Raw genomic sequence first — 21,340 nt, forward strand, 5'->3', positions numbered from 1 at the left:
ATTTGAGGCTTGTTGAATATTTATCTTCTTGTCTTCCATGATATTAACACAATTTTCTTTCCCCCAGTAAATCTTTGACAGACATCCCAGAACTCTTTTGGGAATATTCCTGTTCTGAATTTGGATTGAATAGGATTGTTGCTCTGGATAATGTCCCACATAGTAATTGGCCTTTTATTATTATTATTTTATTCCTTTTTCTGATTATTCCTCTAAGAGAATCCTGTTAAGAGATTTATCTTCAATTATAGAAATTCCGTATTCTGTTGATTACATGTTACTCCTTGCACGTTCAATGCATTATCTAGTTCTGAAATTTTAGTATCAATATTCTGAATTTCTATTAGATATTTCTGTATGGTTTGTAATTCTCTATTTTCTCAATTTGTGTTATATGGTTTGGGATTCTAGTAAATGCCTGTGTTTTACTCGATTTTTCTGTGATTTTTAAAAATTTTGTTACAACGAAAGTACTTTATATTAAAGACACCATAATAAAGTTCTTTTAAATTCCTTCCCAGGTAATTCCAATAACATTTCAGTTTCCTGAATGTTTCCTAGCTCTTTATTTGCTCACTTTTGTGGGGTTTATCTTGTCCTCCTATTCCTTATCAGAACTTATCTGGTTATCTTATCTTATCTGAACTGATTTGACCTTATCTGTTATCTCTAAGCATGAGCCCTAGTGGCATAGTGATTATATGCTAACTACAAGACTGGCAGTTCAAAACCACCAACTTCCCCAGTGGAGAAAGATGAGGCTTTCTACTCCCATAACCAGAGTTTCAGAAACTGACAGTGGCAGTACTATCCTCACCATTAGGGTCACTATGAGTTGGCATCGACTCAATGGAAGTGAGTTTGGTTGTTTGAGTTTAGTTGTCTCTAAGACATTGTAGTGAGATAGATGGGTAGATAGATAGATGATTGGTTGATAGATAGATGGATGGATGGATAGATAGATAGATAGATAGATAGATAGATAGATAGATAGATAGATAGATAAACAGGGTAAATGTGTTGTTAGTCTGGGCTCCAGTTTGATAGCATTAGAGTTCTCACCCCCTGTCTTAGTGAACTGACTATTGGGGCAGAGTTGGATGTGGGGCTTGAGTCTCAGGCAGTGATCTTGAAGTAGCCTAGAGCAAGCTATTCAGGAGTGGGCAATAGTCTGACATCAGTCCAGTAGTGCTGGAGCAGGTGAAAGTACTATTCAGTAGGTGGGGTTGTGGGCATGGTGGGTATGGCTGGATAGCATCCCTGGTTCTTGACTAATGAACCAAACCCCAAACACACTGCCATCAAGTCAATGCTGACTCGTGGAGACCCTCTGTGGATTTCTGAGACTGTAGCTCTTTATGGAAGTAGCAAGCCAGTCTCTCTCCTGTGGAGCTGCTGGTGGTTTTAGACTTCCATCCATACTGATTGCAGCTGAATGCATGACCACAATGCCATTTAGGAAAGATAAAATGGGGAGAGGGTAGAGAGACAAAATAAATGAAAAGAAATTGGGCATGGGGACTGGGTGAGGGAAGAGGGGAGACGTAAAAAGATGAAGAAAAAAGGAGGAAATAAAAACAAGGAAGGATAAATTAACTAAAACACGTGAAGGTACGATAGTACTGGTGCAAGCAGTAGCACCAACTATAGCGGTGATATGGGACACTGTTGCCATGGAAACTGTCCAAGAAAGTGAGAACTTACATGGAAAACTATTCAACTGAAATGTTTATTGTAAAACATATATCCTCATTTTAAATAATTTATTGATAAATTTCCATTTATGAAAATGAAAAGTTGGCCAAATTCTACCCCCAGTGATAGCTGTTTTTAGTAAATTCATCTCAGCCTCTACTTCTTAACTCTATTTATTCTACCCAATTCCTACAGGCATATTTATATTTTGTCCATTTTCTATCATCCTTTTTGTTGTCAGCATATATATATGGCAACTGAAGAGACCATAGATTTAGGCACATTTTATATTTATCCAAGTGACATGTTTATTTTAAAATAATTTAAAGATAGTTTGCATCATATTTGTTCAATTATTCCTTTTTAACAATAAAACAGACAAAGTTCATCCTATTTGTCCTTTTTCTTGTCTTAAAAAATTGGGCAAAGATCATGTGAGATCTCTTTAAAACTTTTAAAAAACGACATGTCACTTATATGAGAAAGTGTGTCTGATGGTCTTCAGTTCAATACATTATGTCATTTGAGTTTTTGACTTCGGTTTCCATGGACACTGACTGTTGATCCCAGATGCACAGAGAGTTAACAAGCAGTCAAATGGTCGACTGGCCTATTAGCTCACTGCTTGATACATTTCATTCTGATGCATGGGGTTTCACTCATTGTTTCTGTTGGCAGAGAAGCATCTGGAGGTAGTCACTCCGGATGAATCTTAAACCCTCCTTGGCTGAGTCCATCTGGTCCATTGCGCAGTCACATGACAAACCCCTGAACCATCGTACACCTGATCCATCAACAGACCATGGAAATTCTATCATTACTGCAAGGTGTCCTTTTCTATGAGCTGTTCTACCATGGGCTAGGAACTTTTAGTTGAATGGGCTTTATTGGATTTAATCTGCATTTGGCAAAACTTCAGATTTTACGACAGAATGTATGGGATATGCTTGGCAGGCAGACTCTTGCCCTCTCACTGTGTGACTTCCAGCTCCCTGTCCGCTGGTGTTCTTGACAAAATTTCTAGCACAGCCCCTTATACTTCCTCCCATTTCACCTATTTAAGTTTCAGCTTTTGCAATTCCTAGGACAGTTCAGAAATGACCTAACATTCTTAATGGGAAAACGTTTTATTTTAAACACAAACAATATTCTTTTCTCATGGGGGTGATAGAAGAATATTCATGCAACATGTTATTGTTACCTTTTACTAAGGTTGGCTTTAAATATGTATTTAAAAATTTTTAATATGAGATTTGTATTTTTGTAGGGGATGATCTCATCACTTGCTATTTTCTGTAGTTCAGCAGGAATTAGTAGGGAAGAAGTCTGAGCTTATTTATGCTCTGACTCATAAGCAAAATGTTTTTGAATATAAATAGATGACTGTACTTCTAATGCCAACAATAGAAATGATCCAAATAGATGTATGCCTAACAGATTGGATAGATAGATAAAGATATCCAGAGACCGGTATGATCCTCCAGTACAACAACTTTGTTTTATAAAAAGAAACCCAAACTCCTGGCATCTCTAGATTGTAAAGACAAATAAATACTTAGCAACTAACTGAAAGATTGGCTTTTTGAAAACACTGAAGGTCCCTCAGAAGAAAGGCTTGCCAATCATAGGACCAAAACAATCAGTCATTGTAAACCCTGTGGAACACAGCTTTAACACACAACTTATTGTGAGTTAGAATTGTCTCCATGGCAACATAGACAACAGCTATTGCTCGCCTTGCTATTTTACCAGGGAAGAGAGTCAAAGTGACTCACCTAACATCACATGGCTGGTAAGTAGATGGATCATTATTTGAATCTGTTTCAAGATGACAGACATCGAAGTGCTTTGTAAAGTATAAGGGGTTTCACAAATTCATATAAATCATCACTAAAAATACAGTGAGATATTATTTTTCAATTTTCAAGTTTCTTTCCTGTGGCCCTCGCCCCCTCTTCTTTTTGAATGCATAGCCTTTCTCTCAGTAAAGCTGAGACATAAAGACAAGACTAACTTTCCTGAATAAGAGGAGGTAGATATAGATAGCTCCTATAACAAAGAAGTCACTGCTTATATTTGAGTCTCAAATAAAGTACTTTTATGCCAAGGAAACATATAATTCTCTAAAAATCCAAAATGTTGTTTATCTTGTTTGGAAACCATAAACTGTGGCTAGAGTGATTTCATGTTGGATATCAAGTGGCTTCTTGTTGAGTATTGGACACATTACTTTGGGGGACCCACTCTGAGGAGACAAGAACACATATACCCCTCAAACAAATACTTTTTGCAAACATATGCTTGAAACAGCATTATTCATAAGTGAACAGTTACTAATGCATAGCTGGCAGAAATTCAAGAAAGTCAAAGACTGGGTTGCTTTCTGGAATGCAAGAGTTTTGGAAATGAACATGGATACTTTGTGTAGGGATGTTTTCAGAGGCAAGGGGGGTTTGGAAGTTGATCCATTTACCTATTCCAGGACTGAGAGCCATCCTAGGGATAGTATGTGGTCATCATCTCAGTGGAGTTTTGCATTCAACAATTCAAAGTAGGATATTCCCCAGATGGAACTTTTTTTTCATGTTGCCTAAGTGGGAGGTGAATAAACCATCTACATCGTGTAAAATAATCAGCAAGTGACATTAAAAAGTAATATTTGCAGGAAATGTGATGTGTCTATAGCTATTTTGATGTGAGTGATGTGTTATCCTTCATTGAATGAACTAACTACATTGTTGTGAAAATTATTATTTCTGAAGGAACAAAAGCAAAGAGTGGGAAATACCAAGTGCCCAGCCGTGTGGTTATAGTGTAAATTCCAAATAGAGCTTCCTAAAATAATACATTTGCATTTCATAGGCAAGGTATCCCTGGCTTTCTCCTTACTCATTTATACAGAGACCCCTAGTGAGACTCCATTGGGCACATGTGTACATTTCTTTATTAACCTGTAAGTTCCTGATGTAAAAACATAGTCATTATCAGATACACTGGACCAGTTTTTCATTCACTTATTCTCAAAATACCCTTCTTAATGCTTCTTCCTGGTTCTATTCTACGCACACTATAGTAAGCCAGGAAAGGCATAGTATGGTCTTCTCACTTCTGTCTTGATTCCACTTGTTTCTTATTTCATATGCTTCCAGGTCTTGGCCCTCCTATCCCTACTTTATGCTTACAAGGGATGAGATGCCTGCCATCTCCCAGGCATACGATTTCACCAATTTCTCTGAGTTTTTATATATGCTTATTGCTCGTCAGTTCGCCAACTCCATTATCTTTCCTCTCACCTATACCCATCAAATCCTGCATTTTCCACCCACAGAGCACCTTACTTGTGAAGCTTTTGCTGATACCCTTAAGGATGCTTTGCTGTTTCTTCTGCCAACCCCCCTGGGAGATGGTTCTCTTCTCCAGCACTCGCCCCACGACAACCAAGTCTCTTCCTGTTTATTTCTGGGGGAGGTCCCTCAGTCATTGGCACTGAATTGACCTCATGGCACATAATCGACTTGCAACATGTATTTTCTGAATGAATGTAATTACTTTTATAACTAGAAAATGCTGATGTTTCCCTTCCACCTTCCTGCCTGGGGTCTCAGGGGGGCCCTTTACAGATAGCATTGTAATCGTTAAAACGGGCATAGAAGACAGACTTTCAGATGCCTCTGAGAGGTTTTTCTTAAATGTCTTATCCTCGATATTCAGATCTCTCCCAGCAATAGTTTCTATCAGCCATGAAGTTGCAAAATAATAATAATAATAATAGAAATAACGAGTAACTGTTTAATTTTTACTGTTTTCCAGGGCAATGTCACTTTTTCCTGCTCTGAACCACAGATTGTTCCCATCACATTTCTCAGCTCCAGAAGCAGTTATTTGCTGCTGCCCGGCACCCCTCACATCGACGGGCTCTCAGTGAGCTTCCAGTTCCGAACATGGAGCCAGGATGCTCTGCTTTTGTTCACAGAGCTGTCTGAGGGCTCGGGGACGCTGCTGTTGGTCCTGGAGGGTGGAGTCCTGAGACTGGTGATTCAGAAAATGGCAGGACATGCAGCTGAAATCCTCACAGGTACAATTTCTCAAACCTGTTCAATGCATTTGTTGTTCAAACAAGTCAACATCAATTGAGGGTCTAATCTAAACATCCAGAATTCAGTTCTGAGGGAAACACTACGGGCCGGTATTCATGTGTTTACCCCAAGTGTGGAGAAGACACGGTTTGTTTCCTTATTCAATACAATGACAGTGAGGTCATGAGGCAGGGTAGAAATTCCCCTATGGGTTTCCTCATTTTAACTGTTTTAGAGCCTCATCTTTCTTCTTTGGAGCACCTGACAGTTTCAAACTATTGACCTCGTGGTTAGCAACCTAACAGGAATCATGACCCAACCAGGTCACTTGATTACAAGTAGACTTGATGAAAGTGGTTGTTTTTTGTTTGTTTGTTTGTTTTTAAATGGCAGTGCTTTCAGAATTAACCATGAAACCTGCGGCAGATCACTTGCTTTCATAATGCCTCCACATGAGAGCAAGAATTCCAACCCAGTGCTATGTAACGTCATACAGACCACTGATACAGTGACTCTCCTAGACCCTCGTCAACAATGACAGAGACTCGTGATCTCATGCAGTTTCCATCGGACTCATCCAAACGATGTAGTATTTTCTATTGTAGAAGGAATACATGAGAGGAAGGCGAGGTTAAAACCACATCCACAAAGGGCTGAGATTTCTATGGAATGTGTTTGACTTCAAAGTGTATACTTTTCAAGGACAGCCTTGGCTGGAACTCTTGATCACCCCCGCAGTTTATTTCAAGTCACAGGTTGTTCTTTGAGGCTGTCATTGAGTGGATTCCAAACCATAGAGACCACCGTGATGGCATAGAACTGTACCTCGGACCTCTTTTGTCTGTAATCTTTATGAGACTGGGGCTCCTTAGTGAAATTTAGATAGTTTAAAATATGGTTTAATACGTTGTAAACCATGCATTAATTCTCAGTACAGATGGCACACGAGCACAATAAAACTGTCAAAACTGGCCCTCAGATAACTCAAGTTGGAGAACTGAGCATCATGATGCAGAGGGTGGATAGAAATTAAAACCCTACCTGAGAATCCGTTGTGTGTACGACAGTAGTAGTGGTGGTAGGCATGCCTAGATTCCTTAGGGAGAAGAAACAGGATCAACTCCGAGCTGGCTCCTATGCATTGGAAGTCTGACGTGCCTACATCTGCGGTGCAGCCTTTGTAACAATCTGCACCAACCCTCCTCCCAATGGCGATCTTTACTTCTCGGTTGGATTTGACAACTTTTTTTGCAATAGCTACACAGAACTCATGAACTGCACTTATATTTAAGTGATTTATTTAATAAGTTACAGGGTACAAACCAGGGTTGGGACTAGAAAGCATATAGGCACAGCCTACATGGCTCCCCCAAAGCAGAAAGTACATCCCTCTCTTGTTCAATACAGCACCTCTCTCAGGCGGTGTCTGCCTCGGGAACACATGATCCCTTCTTTGTGTGTGCACCCCTTCTCAGCAGTGTAGGCCTTCTCTCAGCCCCCTCATGACAGAGATCCACTCAGTCACACCGGACCGGGCCTCCTTTGGCCATGAATTCCCCCTCTCACCCACTTAACCCTCTCTTCCTTCACACTCTCCACAGCTAACTGGGCCAGCTCATAAGCACTGTGGCAGACTGAAGAAGATTAGCTTCATTCTTAGCAGCAAGTATCTACTGATACCACCACCGCTGCCTCAGGGCCTCTTCTGGGCCTTTTGTTACCAGCTGTGCTGCTGAACTTCTGCAATACCTCTGTTACAGGCCTCAGCGTTATTACGCTTTTAGAAGGCTTCTCACTTCCTCCCTCTCTGCTGATTCCCCGCTTCTTGCTTCTCTTTCCCTTTCTGACACTGAATGGTTGGCAGCGTCACAAGCACATACCTTGTCACTTTGAAAACAAGGCCCTCTAAGCAAGACCTAAAACGGATCCCTCCTCGAGGGGCAGCATAGTCGCTTCATTTGTACAGTGAAAAAACACTTTAGAAGGAAGCCTCGTGGTGCAGTGAGTAAGCATTTGGCTGGTGACTGAAAGGCTGTTGCTTGGAATCCATCAGCCACTTTGTTGGGAAAAAGCAGGATGCTTCCGTACAGACCGTAACTGTGGAAACCTGGGAACATGTGACATTATTCGGTAGGGTTGCTATTAGGACCAAACCAGCATCACCTCAATTTTCAAACCTTAGATGGTCATTTTATTTGAACAGTATATTGACCAAGTCTTACAAGGTATTTATCAATCACAGAACAAGCTGCAGATCAGGGCCAGACAAAAAAATGAAACCATATAGGTGTTTACAGTTTACCTAGAAATTGGGGGAAAATAAATGGGGGAAAAGTAGCAAAATCTCTGATGTAGAAAGCCATGGACAAGGAAATTCTTCAGGGGTTAGGAGGTAAATAACACCTATGGATTTTCGCAAAGAACCAAAACACATAAATGAACTCATTTCAACATATCAAAATTTTGGCTCTTCCACTTGTTTACTTAACCTGAAACAGTGGAATTTTCTCACTTTTTCTTCCTCTGTCATTGCAATCAATGTCTCCCAGTCCTTGAAGAAGCAGTGTGTTCAGTTACTTGACAAATACTCATGCTGGCATTGTGCTAGAGAAGGACTCAGGATGCTATGTCCCTGAATCCTTTGAGAAGCTGCCTTAATTCCACAGCCTGAATCAAAGTGCCACCTTTTTGGACCCTGGCCTAACATCCTTCATGATTCATTACATTGCATTTTCATTTAATATAAATGTTTGTCTTTTCCCACTGCATTCTGAGTTTTGTTAGAGAAAATTGAGTTAAATAACAATGGATATGACTACATCATCGAAATCTGATCAGACAATGGGAGAGTCTGAGCTGTCGATCAATGAACAAAACTCCTTGACCCTCGAGGAGGATAGCAGGGCTTGGGCAGAAGTGGGGGTAGGCAAACAGGTTCAAAGGCATATCTTCTCTTTATGTGTATTGAGTAAATGCGATGGCAGTGGGGTCTTCGGAATGTTCATTTGCTGAGTGGGCTTGACACAAGGTAGAGAAAAACAGGTGCAACCACATGCTAATTATCTCAACTTGGAATGTGCTAAGTATGAATCTAGAAAAATTGGAAGTGGTCAAAAATGAAATGGAATGGATAAAGATTGACATCCTAGGTCTGAGTAACTGTTATTGGCCATTTTGAATTGGATTTACTATGACAGGAGTAACGCATTCATTGTCTTAAAGGACATCATGAAGCAATCATGACATACAACACTGTCTGTCACTGGATGATATCTATCAGCTTTCAAGGAAATTCAATCAACAGAACTATTTTTCAAATTTGCAGTACCAGCCACAAAAGCTAGTGATAAAGAAACTGAAGAATCCTACCAAGTATTTTAGTCAGATATTGATAAAACATACAATTGATACCTTGTTAATTATTGGTGATCAGAGTGCAAAAGTTGGAAATAAAGAAGAAGGAACAGCAGTTGTAAAGTATGGACTTGATAAAAACAAAGCTGGAGATCGCATAACCAACTTTTCCAACACCAATGACTTGTTCATAGCAAATACCCTTTTCAACAAGACAGAAGATGCCTATACACATGGGCTTCTCCAAGTGGAATACACAGAAATCAAACTGAGTCCCCCTGTGGGAAGAGGCACTGAAGAAGCTGAATATATGCAGCTGAAACCAGACAGGTGCTAACTGGGAAGCAGACCACCGATATCTCATATGTAAGTTTGAGTTAAAGCTGAAGAAATTGAAATTAAATACACGAGTCAAAACACAGCCTTGAGTCTATCCCACCAGAATTTTGAGACTTTCAAGCAAAGATTTGACTCAATGAACACTAATAACAGAAAACCCGATGAGCTGTGAGAGGTCGTGAAGAAAGCTGTTCATGAAGAGAGCAAAGGGCATTAGAAAGAGAGAGAGAGAAATAAAAGATCAGAGTGAATGTCAGAGAGATTATGAAGCTTAGTCCTAAGCATAGAGAAGCGAAGCAAATGAAGGAAAGGATGACGTCCTGAATGGAAAATCTCAAAGCGCAGCTCATGAAGACAAAGTCAAACGTTACAACTAAATGTGAAAAGATCCGGACTCAGAAAACCCAACAGGAACAACATGCTCGGCATATCTTAGAAGGAAAGGACTCAAACATAAATTTAAACCTTGAGCTGCAATATTGAAAGATTCGATGGGCAAAATGCTGGATGGTGCGGGACCCATCAAAAGAAGATGGAAAGGAAACGCAGCTGTGCTGTATCACAAGAACTGATGGGCATGTATCCTGCTCAGGAGGCAGCATAGGAGCAAGAACCATTGGTAATAAAGGAAGAAGTTCAAACTGCACTAAAAGCAGGGAACAAAAACAAGGTCCCAAGTTCGAATACCAATGCAAATGTTTCAACAAGCTGATGAAGTGCTGGAAGTATTCGCTGGTCTAACACATGTAGTTTGGAAATCTGGCCAACTGACTGGAAGATGCCCATATTTATTTATTTATCACATTCGAAAAAAGTATATATCAACAGAATGCTCAAATTATAGAACAATATCACTGATAGCATGCAAATAAAATTTTTCTGAAGATAATTCAACAATGATTGCAGCAGTACAGGGAGCTGCCAGAGGTTCAGACTGGATTTAGAAGAGGACTTGGAACAAGGGATATCATTGCTGATGTCAAATAGATCTTAGCTGAAAGCAGAGAATACCAGAAAGATATTGTATTTTATTGACTATGCCACCAAATTCCACTATGTGAATCATATCATATTAGGGATAATCTAGAGAAATCATATTCGGGATAATCTAGAAAAATATGGTGACTCCAGAACACTTGATTGTGCTCATGCAGAATTTGTACATAGCTTACGAGGCAGTTGTGTGAACAGAAGAAGAGAATGCATGGTTTAAAATCAAGAAAGGTGTTTGTCATGACTGTATTATTTCCTCATACTTACTCAGTCTGTATGCTGAGGAAAGTATCAGAGAAGCTGGATTACATGAAGAAGAATGTGGTATCAGCAATGGAAGAAGACTTAGTAACAACCTACAATAGTCCGATGATGCAACCCTGATTATTGAGAGTGGGGATGACTTGATGAACTTACTGATGAAGGTTAAGGAAGACAGCCTTTATTATGGATTAAAACTCAGCATAAAAAAACCAAAATCCTTACAACTGGACCAATAGGTAACATCATGACAAATGGAGCAAAGATTGAGGTTGTCAAGGATTGGGTCAATGCTTGTGGAAGCAGCAGTCAAGAGATCAGTTAACACATTGCATAGGTAATATGCTGACAAGACTGCTTTCAAGTGCTGAAAAGCAAGGTTACTTTGCAGACTAAATGAGCTGTACTAAGCCCTAGTTTCAATCACTTCACAGTCAAGTGAAAGTTGGACATTGAATAAAGAAGACTGATAAAGAATCGATACATTGAAATTATGCCTCATGGACTTTGGACATGTCAAGAGAGACCAGTCCTTGGAGAAGGACATGCAGAGGGGCAGTGTAAAACCGAAGACCCTCCCCAAGATGGACTGGCCTAGTGCCTGAGACAATGGGTGCCAATGAAGGGACAGTTGTAAAGATGACAGGACCAGGTTGTGTTTGGTTCTGCTGTACGTAGGGTCACTGTGAGGCAGGGTCACTGTGGACGGCAGCTAACAGTAACATACGCGTTAGCAATAAAAATAAATAAAATTCTGATATATAGTATGACATGGAAGAGCAGTGCAAACACTGTTATGAGTGATTGAATATTCACAGAAGACCACATATTGTGTTGCGCTCTATATATTGCAGGCTCAGATTAGGAAAATCCATAGAAACAGAAACTAGTTTCATGGTTACCTAGGGCGAGTGAAGTTAGTGGGCTGAGAAATTTTAAGTGGATTAGATAAAACGCAAGCAAAAGGACATGGGATTTCTTTTTGAGGTGATAAAAATCTCATATTATTGCTTGTGGTGATGGTTGCATACAATAAAAATCACTCATTTTTATATGTTAGATGGATTGTGTGATATATGGATGTTATCGCAATAAAGTTCTTATAAAGTGTAATAATCAAGTCAAACCAACACTGAATGCAGTGACATAAAACAGCACTTTTCAGAGGGACTTGCCACCCCACACATGATCTGGGAGCAGGGAAAGCTGCCTTTGGAGGAGGTCTGAGCAGAAGAAACAACTCGGCCTCCCTGACACCTGCCCTGGATTCTGCCGCTACCTCTTAGAAGCCCAACGCTACTGTACAACCCTCGGATGTTGAACGTCACCATCGGCTAACATAAGGGCAATAGACTTGGCCTTCAGGCTATTGTGAGAATTAGCTCTTATATACTTAAAATGCTTGGCACATTGTAGGTATTCAGTACTGGTAGTTTACTTGTGGGGAAAAAATAAACTTGAAAGATAATTGACTTTCTCCAGTAATTTTTTTGATGTCCCCTCATATTATTAACTTTTGTTACAATTCGACTGTGTTTCAACAGTTTATTTGTAACCTTGCTTACAAACATGAAAACTTTCCCTCTCTCTCTCTCTTTTCCCCCTTCACCCAGAAAATGTTTTAAGTCTTGATTTCATCCCTATCAGGCTTTTAACCTCCTCTGCAAGGTGCCCTTATACTATTGTCCTGGCTTCAATGCTAAGTGGAGGAATGCTTTAAGCCATAGAGGCATATGAAGATGACACATCTATCCCAACTTCAATAGTTTTGCTAGTTTATTTTTTAAAATATAAAGTTTATGTGTTTTCTCACTGCCAATTCATAGTGACCCAATTCATAGTGACCCTACAGGACAGGGTAGCACTTCCCCTGTGAGTTTCTGAGACTGTAACAGTTTATGGGAGTAGGAAGACCTGTCTCCCTCCTATGGATCCGCTGGTAACTCTGAACTGCCCATCTTGGAGTTAGTGGCCCAATACATAGTGCCACTACACCACTGGGGATCCTTAGAAATGCTGATATCACAGCATTATATATAAGATAATTTAGAAACAATTTGAAGTCAACCATTTGAAGTCAACAGTTATTACTATATTTCAGTATTTTCACTTTGTATTAGCTTTTATTGAAATTGGAATCATAATATATACTCTATTGTAGCAAAAAATTCACTTGTCAAGATGCATTCTTGGATTTTTTTGTAACTGTTATTGTGGATTAGATGAAAGTTTACAGAGCAGATCAATTTCTATTCAACAATTCATTGACAATTTTATCATGTAATTGCTGCAATCACCGCAGTGTAATATCACTCAACTAAACCCCCAACTTTTTATTCCTCCTACTTTTCTGAAGCTTGTGAATTTCATCCTTGGGTAAATGCTCATTTCTTCATCTCAACTGATTGGTTATTGTAGAGTGTACTTCTATCCCCAGGTGTCATTGTTCCCTTTAAAGATCTATTATTTGACTTACAATTGAGTCATGAATGTGTGCACATTTCCAGACTGGAAGAATGTCTAATGGCCATAGTGCTGGGCTTCTCAGCAAGTCTCGTCCCTACAAAGAAATCTAGTTTATGTGATTTTGAGTTTTATTCCACCCTTTCCAAAATTGAATATGTGTGGAAACAAGTAGTCCAAGGACTGATGAACCACGTGAACATCAGTCTCTAAGGCACTGAGGTGAGCACAAGGAAGCTAGACGGTGCAGAGCTGTCCCTAGCAACTGCGTGCCAAGGGATCGCTGTGAGTTTGTGTTGGTTGTCATAAAATAATTGATGAGAAAGGGGACATGAAGGTGTATGGTTCCTTTATTCTATCGGCATATTGTAACCTGGAAAGGGTTCACACAGATGGCATCAAGGTTATTTTTGTTTGTTTGTTGCTGATCTGTGACATAGTAAATAGCTTTTAGGTATTTCCCTAATGTTCTTAAGTTTCAGTTTTCATCATCAAACTATTTCCAGAATCTGCTTCCCAGTTTTAAAGCCTTGGTTCCCAAATCCAGGTGTTTAGTGTTCCAAACAATTACTGCTGAGTTGTCTGACTCATGCTAGCCTCCAGTGTCTCAGTGGATCTTGTGCGATCTTTCAGTGGATATTTTTTGGAGGTAGATCACCAGACATCTTTGGGTCTAGGTGAAATGCCAGCCCCTCTGGTAACAACCCAACATATTAACTCTTGCACTGCCCAGGCTCCCAGACATTCCAAAGGCTCCACATCATCTACTTTTTAATAGCTGGAGGCCTTCCTCCTCCAGGTGTTTCTTTGAAAATGTCCATACTCGATGAACTATTTAGCTCAAATTGTAATGGTTAAAACAACAGCAACCACCACCAAAAACCTGATAAAATTGAGTTTCCCTAATTTTTTTTTTAATTTTAACAATTTATTGGGGCTCATACAATTCTTTTCACAGTTCATACATATACATACATCAATTGTATAAAGCACATCTGTACAGTCTTTGCCCTAATCATTTTTTTTCTCTTTTCTTCTTTTACATTTTCTTAGGGACTCATACAACTCTTACCACAATCCATACATATACATACATCAATTGTATAAAGCACATCCATACATTCCCTGCCCCAATCATTCTCAAGGCATTTGCTCTCCACTTAAGCCCCTTGCATCAGGTCCTCCTTTTTTTCCCCTCCTCCCTCCCCATTCTCCCCTCCCTCATATGCCCTTGGTAATTTATACATCGTTGTTTTGTCATATCTTGCCCTATCCGGAGTCTCCCTTCCCCCCTTCTCTGCTGTCCCTCTCCCAGGGAAGAGGTCACATGTGGATCCTTGTAATCAGTTCCCCCTTTCCAACCCACTCACCCTCCACTCTCCCAGCATCGTCCCTCACACCCTTGGTCCTGAAGGTATCATCCACCCTGGATTCCCTGTACCTCCAACCCTCATATGCACCAGTGTACAGCCTCTGTCCTATACAGCCCTGCAAGGTAGAATTCGGATCATGGTAGTTGGGGGGAGGAAGCAACCAGGATCCGGGGGAAAGCTGTGTTCTTCCTCGATACTACCTCACTCCCTAATTAACCCATCTCCTCTCCTAAACCCCTCTATGAGGGGATCTCCATTGGTCAACACTTGGGCCTTGGGTCTCCACTCTGCACTTCCCCCTTCATTTAATATGATATATATATATACATATATATACATACATATATACATATACACATATATACACATACAAACACACACTTATATCTTTTTTTTTTTTTTTGCATGATGCCTTATACCTGGTCCCTTGGGCACCTCGTGATCGCACTGGCCGGTGTGCTTCTTCCATGTGGGCTTATTTGCTTCTGAGCTAGATGGCCGCTTGTTCACCTTCAAGCCTTTAAGACCCCAGACACTATCTCTTTTGATAGCCGGGCACCATCAGCTTTCTTCACCACATTTGCTTATGCACCCATTTGTCTTCAGCGATCCTATCATGGAGGTGTGCAGTCAATGATATGATTTTTTGTTCTTTGATGCCTGGTAACTGATCCCTTTGGGACCACTCACTCACTCAGGCTGGTGTGTTCTTCCATGTAGACTTTGTTGCTTCTGAGCTAGATGGCCGCTTGTTTATCTTCAAGCCTTTAAGACCCCAGTCACTATCTCTTTTGATAGCCGGGCACCATCAGCTTTCTTCACCACATTTACTTGTTCACCTACTTTGGCTCCAGCCGTTGTGTTGGGAGAGTGAGCATCATAGAGTTCCAATTTAATAAAAGAAGGTATTCATGCATTGAGGGAGTGTTTGAGTAGAGGCCCAAGGTCCTTCCGCCACCTTAATACTTGACCTATAAATATAGACACATAGATCTATTTCCCCATCCTCCTATATATATTTGCATGTACATGTCTTTGTCTAGACCTCCATGAATGCCCTTTGACTCCTAGCTCTTTCCTCCATCTCCCTTGACTTTCCTCCTGCCCTACTACCATGCTTCATCGCCACCTGGGCTAGAGTATACCTCTTCTCTAAGCAACCTTACCCTTGATCATTTCCCACCAGGCCTGCCACTCCCACTTCTCTACCATTTGGGGTCCCATGTTTTTCCCTTGTCCCTGGGTTTGTTAACACCACTTCCTTGAGTTTCCCTAATTTGCAAATAATTAATAAGATACTTAATTTGTATCTTTAAATTAGTGTCCATAGTGACTAATCCTGGCACTCTATGGCTGTGTTTTGGGCTTCATTAACAACATGAGGTGGAAAAGTGTGATCAGGTAGAAAGCAAAAATTTTAGAGGTGAGCACATCATTTCACATGTCTTAAAATCTACTCTTGTTGAGCTCCCCTTAATGAGCCTTGTTTTATCTAGCGTCTTCGGAAACCCTCACCGGCTTCTTTTTCAGATCTGGCTGCAAAATTTGAACCCCGTGGTTCTTTTAAAATTCCAAGGCTTGGAACCACCCTCCGAAATCTGATTTAATAGACCTGGCAGAGACCTCAGGGAGCTGTGATTTTTAAAGCCGCCCCAGTGATTCTTTTGTGCGGGTTAGCAACAAGAACCGCTAATTCTATTAACTTCCTTGTAGAGATCTAAGACTTCACTAAACTCTCCCTGCAGGGACTTGGGACTGTGTGGAACAAAGATCAAACCAGAAGGAAGAGCAGACCAGAAAAGAAAAGAAAACGAAGCTATCAAGCAATACCGTATTATGAGATAACTTGAAAGACAGAGAGCTACGGGGAGTGTGATGGCAAGGAGCCAGGGCTCAGAATTAGAACACAGACAGTCACGGGGCAGAGTCTTCTCTTGAAGTCAGTGCCGCCCGTTAAAGGAGTAGAAGATGGGCCTCTGCTCTGTGGCCCCAGGACCGTCTTCCTCACTGTCACCCGGTGCCTAGGAGGGTGTCAAGCCCTTTCAGACTATTGAGAACTTGTCTGTTGAGTGTATTGCACGCTCCTTTCCGGTCTGAGCAGTCTATAGTGCTAACTTTACAAATACAGTCCATATGTTACGTAGATATATATATACACGAATTAGCATGTAAATAAAAGTCAACAGATGCAGCTGCTATGTCCCCATGATGCCCCTGACAGAAGTTGAATGCTGATTGCCTAAACACACCTGATGGAGCCTCTCCCTTATTAGCAGAGTCCCTGTGTACAGGACCCAGTCCCCTAGGGAGGATGCTAGGCCACCATGTGGAAAACCCTTGGCTTCTGTCCCTCCAACGCAAACAGATGTGTGAGACTGCTGGCGACCAGCAGAGAAGAATCTGCCTGGAGACACCTGAGTGTCTTCAAATCGAGGGCATTCCCACCAGATGGGCCCACAGCAGCAGAGCCAAGGTCTGCAGCTGCACTTCTCCAGGGTGGTTTGTTGGCTGTTTGGCTGCTCAAAGACACAAGGGAGATCCGCAGTCTCTGCTCTTATTGTCTAAAACACATTGTTGTTTGGGTTTCTTGGTGAGAGAGACAGACAGACAGAGACCTGATGCTTCTCCTTCCATGCCTTTGGGTGGGGGTGGGGGTGATGACAATGCATTTTTTTAATGGGTTGTTCCCACTCCTAGAACTCTTGCTCATTCTTTCAGAATATCCCTTAGTTTCTCACATTTCATCTGGGAAGCCGTCTTGGGTTCCTCTCATGTGTGCATGACTGTTTTCCTCTGCTTCCATTTGGCTCGTCCACGCATTGTTACAGGTTCGCCGCTATGGTCTCCTTCTTTATGGGTGCCGTTGGATTAACGTGAGCTCGCAAGGCTATGGCTGATTACTTTTTCAATGTCTGTTCTTTGAACTATTACCCCCCCACACTCTAAAAATTATAGTGTTAATATCTGAAGGATAGCTATGCCAAGGACAACAGTGTTATTCTCTTTTACCTGACGTGGTTGCAGATTTATGATGTGGCATGAAATGTTGTTTTTACGTGTCCTTGAGTAGGTTCTGACTCATAGCATCCCTATGTATCACAGAACAGAGCACCACCAGTCCTGCGCCATCCCCACAATTGCTCTTTGTTCTCAGCCCATTGTTGCACCCATTGCATCAATTTCAAATGCTAAAAGGCCTTCCTCCTTTGTCACTGCCCCTCCATGTGACTAAGCATGATGTTCTTCGGGGATTCCTTGCTCCTGACAACATGTCCAAAGTAGATGAGATGAAGTTTCACCATCCTTGCTTCTAAGATGCATTCTGAATGTACTTCTTCCAAGATAGGTTTGTTTGGCCTTTTGGCAGGCCATGGTACTTTCAATATTTTATGCCAGCACCATAATCCAAATGCATCAATTCTAATTTAGCTACTGAATTTACCAGTGCTATCTCTACAATGATATATGAGCACGATCTTTGAAATCATTTTTCAAGTTAAGAAATAGATATATAAAAAGTGTGATAGCAAGAAATGTGTATTGTAAAAGATGCATACCTATGTGTTATCACAGCCAAATCCTTTTGAACTTATTGATTAATAACAATGATTTTCCTTTACACTGACAGATCCTTATGGATTTATAAAATTTTAAGAGGAAATTATTGAAATCCTCATGGCTACTTCCTGATATGTTATTTTTAAATAAGATATGTCAGGAGCAGTCAGTATCAGAGGCATGTGAGGTGGAGAACAAATGAGAATACAGCAGCCAGATAAGAAGCACAGGGAGAGCAACTCAGCAACTACTGGAGAGGTTCCACGAGGAAAGATGTCACATACTTCTTGGCAGCAGTCTACTTAAATCTGAGTAGACCCAGTTTCTTCAAGTGGGTGAGCAGCAATGCCTACTGAAAGACACCTCTTTAATAGTGACCAGCAGAAAAAGCAGCTTCAGTAGGCTGTGCTCCTTCCCAATATAAGTGATTTGTCCTGGCCCCTGAGGCAACACAATCCGCCAAGCGCTTTACCTTGATAGCCTCTGGAGGCCCTACGTGTACAGCAGACCATATGAGCAGATTGATCCAGTACATAGTTACACTTGTTGCCATTTTTAAGGCAATTTTCATTTTTGCTAAAAGAAAAAAAATGCCTTCTTTGGTTTTCTTTTTCTGTTTTCTATATTTAAAAATAGCTTTATTGAGATATAATTTAGGTATCATACACTTCCATATTTCAGACTTATTAAAATGTTGTATAATCATCACTATAACAATTCTACAGCATTTCCCTTCCTCTGTTCACCATTAGCTTCCAACACTCCTTCAACCTCCTCTCCCATATCGATATATATAACCAACGATAATGTCAAAATAAACCATAGAAAAAAACTAAATCAAGAAAAATATCTGGAAAGATTAAAAATAGGAACAAATTAAAATAAGTTAAAACGGAGCTCAAATGATTAGGTATTACATTTTAACCTAATTAAATCTTCCATAATCAAGTTTACACTGCTATATCTCCAATAACAAGGTTATCAACCTTAGTCAGAGGGGATCCACCAGAGCTTAATCCATGTAAGGATCCTGAAAATGAATTTGGGGTTTATATTGTCCTCCTTAGCCTTTTACAAATAAATTCACAATTTAAGCTCTGATACCATTTTTTATTCCTACCTTTTCTCTGGCACCTTGACCCCCCCCCCAAAAAAAGAGAAAATGCTCCCCCTCCCCAACACAGCACAGGTTTCAACATCACATAGCACAAGTCACCCAGAAAGCTATACAATGAAAACAATACTCAAATCAACACAGAAATTGAAGTGGAACAAAGAAAACAATAAAAACACACACACAAAAATAAAGGAAGAACAAAGTACAAGAAGCAATATGACATCAACAGATCTGAATTTGTCAATAATGACACTGAATCTCAATGGATTAAAAGCTCTATTCAAAGTACTGTGAGTAGCAGACTGGATTAGAAAACAAGCCATGGCCCATCTGTAGGCAACTTGACATCCCCTTACAGAAGGGTTGTGGGGAGGACATGAGCCAGTCAGGGTGCAGTGTAGCAAGGAGGAAATATACAACTTTCCTCTAGTTCTCTAATGCTTCCTCCACCCACACTATCATGATCCCAATTTTGCTTTACAAATGTGGCTAGACCAGAGGATGTACACTGGTACAGATAAGAACTGGAAACACATGGAATCTAAAACAGAGAAACTCCTCAGGACCAATAATTAGAGTAGCAATACCAGGAGAGGAAGGGGAAGATGGGGTAGAAAAGGGGAACCAATTACAAGGATCTACATATACCCCCTTCCCTGGGGGGCAGACAACAGAAAAGCGGTTGAAGGGAGATGTCTGACAGTGTAAGACATGACAAAATAATAATTTATAAATTATCAAGGGTTCATGAGGGAGGTGGGGTGGATAGCGAGAGGAGATATGAGAAGGTGATACCAAGGGCTCAAGTAGATAGCAAACTTGTTGAGAATGATGATGGGAAAAATAATCTATAACTTATCAAGGGTGTGTGAGCAAGGGTGGGAAAGGGAGGGAAGGAGGTGGAAGAATGGGGAGCTGATATCAGGGGCTCAAGTAGAAAGAGAATGCTTTGAAAATGACGATGGCAGCATATGTGTAAATGTGCTTGACACATTGGAGAAATGTATGGATTGTGATAAGAGAGAGATGTAAAAACCCCCAATAAAAGTATAACAAACAAAAAAAGAAAGAAAGAAAATGATTATGGCAACAAATGTACCAATGGGCTTCACAAAATTGATGAATGTATGGATTATGATAAAAAGTTGCACGAGCACCCAATAAAATGATTTTTAATAAAAAAATAAATAAAAAGGAACAACAACAAAAAAGAAAACAAGATATGGAGCCTGTAAGAGATGCACTTAACTCTCAAAGACAAAAAATAGACTAAAAATTAAAGGACAGGAAAAAAGTCTACCAAACAAATGGCAACCATAAAAAGACAGGAATGGATACATTTAGCCCTAATGAAATAAACTTCAAAATGAACTACACAGTGAGAGACAATACTGAGCACAGCGTAATGATTAAAGGAAAAACACACCAGGAACATGTAATCCTAATAAACATGCAGGCCCCCAATTAAAGCCCCTCAAAATAGATCAATCAAATTCTCACAGATTTGAAAACAGAAATAAACAATAATAGTGGGAAACATCAACATACACTCTCAAGGAAAGACAGGTAGATCCTCAGGAAAAAAATAAACTCCACTCAGTAAAATAGGGATAGAAGGGAATTCTTCAACATAACAAAGGCCATATATGACAAGGACAGATGTGGGGAGGAAGTCTCCAAAATCACAATCCATGGGGGAAAAGTGAAAACATTTTCCCTGAGAATGGAAAAAAGATAAAGGTGCCCCTTATCAACACTTTTACTCAACATTATTCTGGAAGTCTTAGCAAGAACCGTTGCACAACCAAAAGAAATCAAGAGAATGCACTTTCACAAAGAGGAAGTGAGGTTCTCACTACACACAGGTCTTAAGATTTTCTATAGCAAGAAGTCCAAGGACTCCACATGAAGACTGTTGGAAACAATTGAGGGAGTTAGTAAAGTGGTAGGAAAGTAGATTAACGAGCACAAATCAATCAGATTCCTATATGCCAGCAAAGATCATTCTAAAAAAGTCATCCAGAAAACAGTACCATTTACAATAGTAACAAAAGAGGAATAACCTAGGAATAAACTTAACCAAAGAAACAAAAGAACTATACAAATAAATC

General features: G+C 40.3%; 1 protein-coding gene across 2 annotated transcripts in view; it reads left to right on the forward strand.

Moving 5' to 3' along the window:
• Positions 1-21,340, forward strand: part of CNTNAP5 (contactin associated protein family member 5) — a 1,091,618-nt gene that overhangs the window by 589,721 nt on the left and 480,557 nt on the right. For both annotated transcript variants that reach the window (XM_075529285.1, XM_075529286.1), the window contains exon 8: positions 5,506-5,770. In XM_075529285.1, the coding sequence (XP_075385400.1) occupies positions 5,506-5,770 (265 nt within the window). The remainder of the gene's footprint in view (positions 1-5,505; positions 5,771-21,340) is intronic.

Source organism: Tenrec ecaudatus, chromosome 13 (genome assembly GCF_050624435.1).
Source record: "Tenrec ecaudatus isolate mTenEca1 chromosome 13, mTenEca1.hap1, whole genome shotgun sequence".
In the NCBI taxonomy this organism is placed as follows: domain Eukaryota; kingdom Metazoa; phylum Chordata; class Mammalia; order Afrosoricida; family Tenrecidae; genus Tenrec; species Tenrec ecaudatus.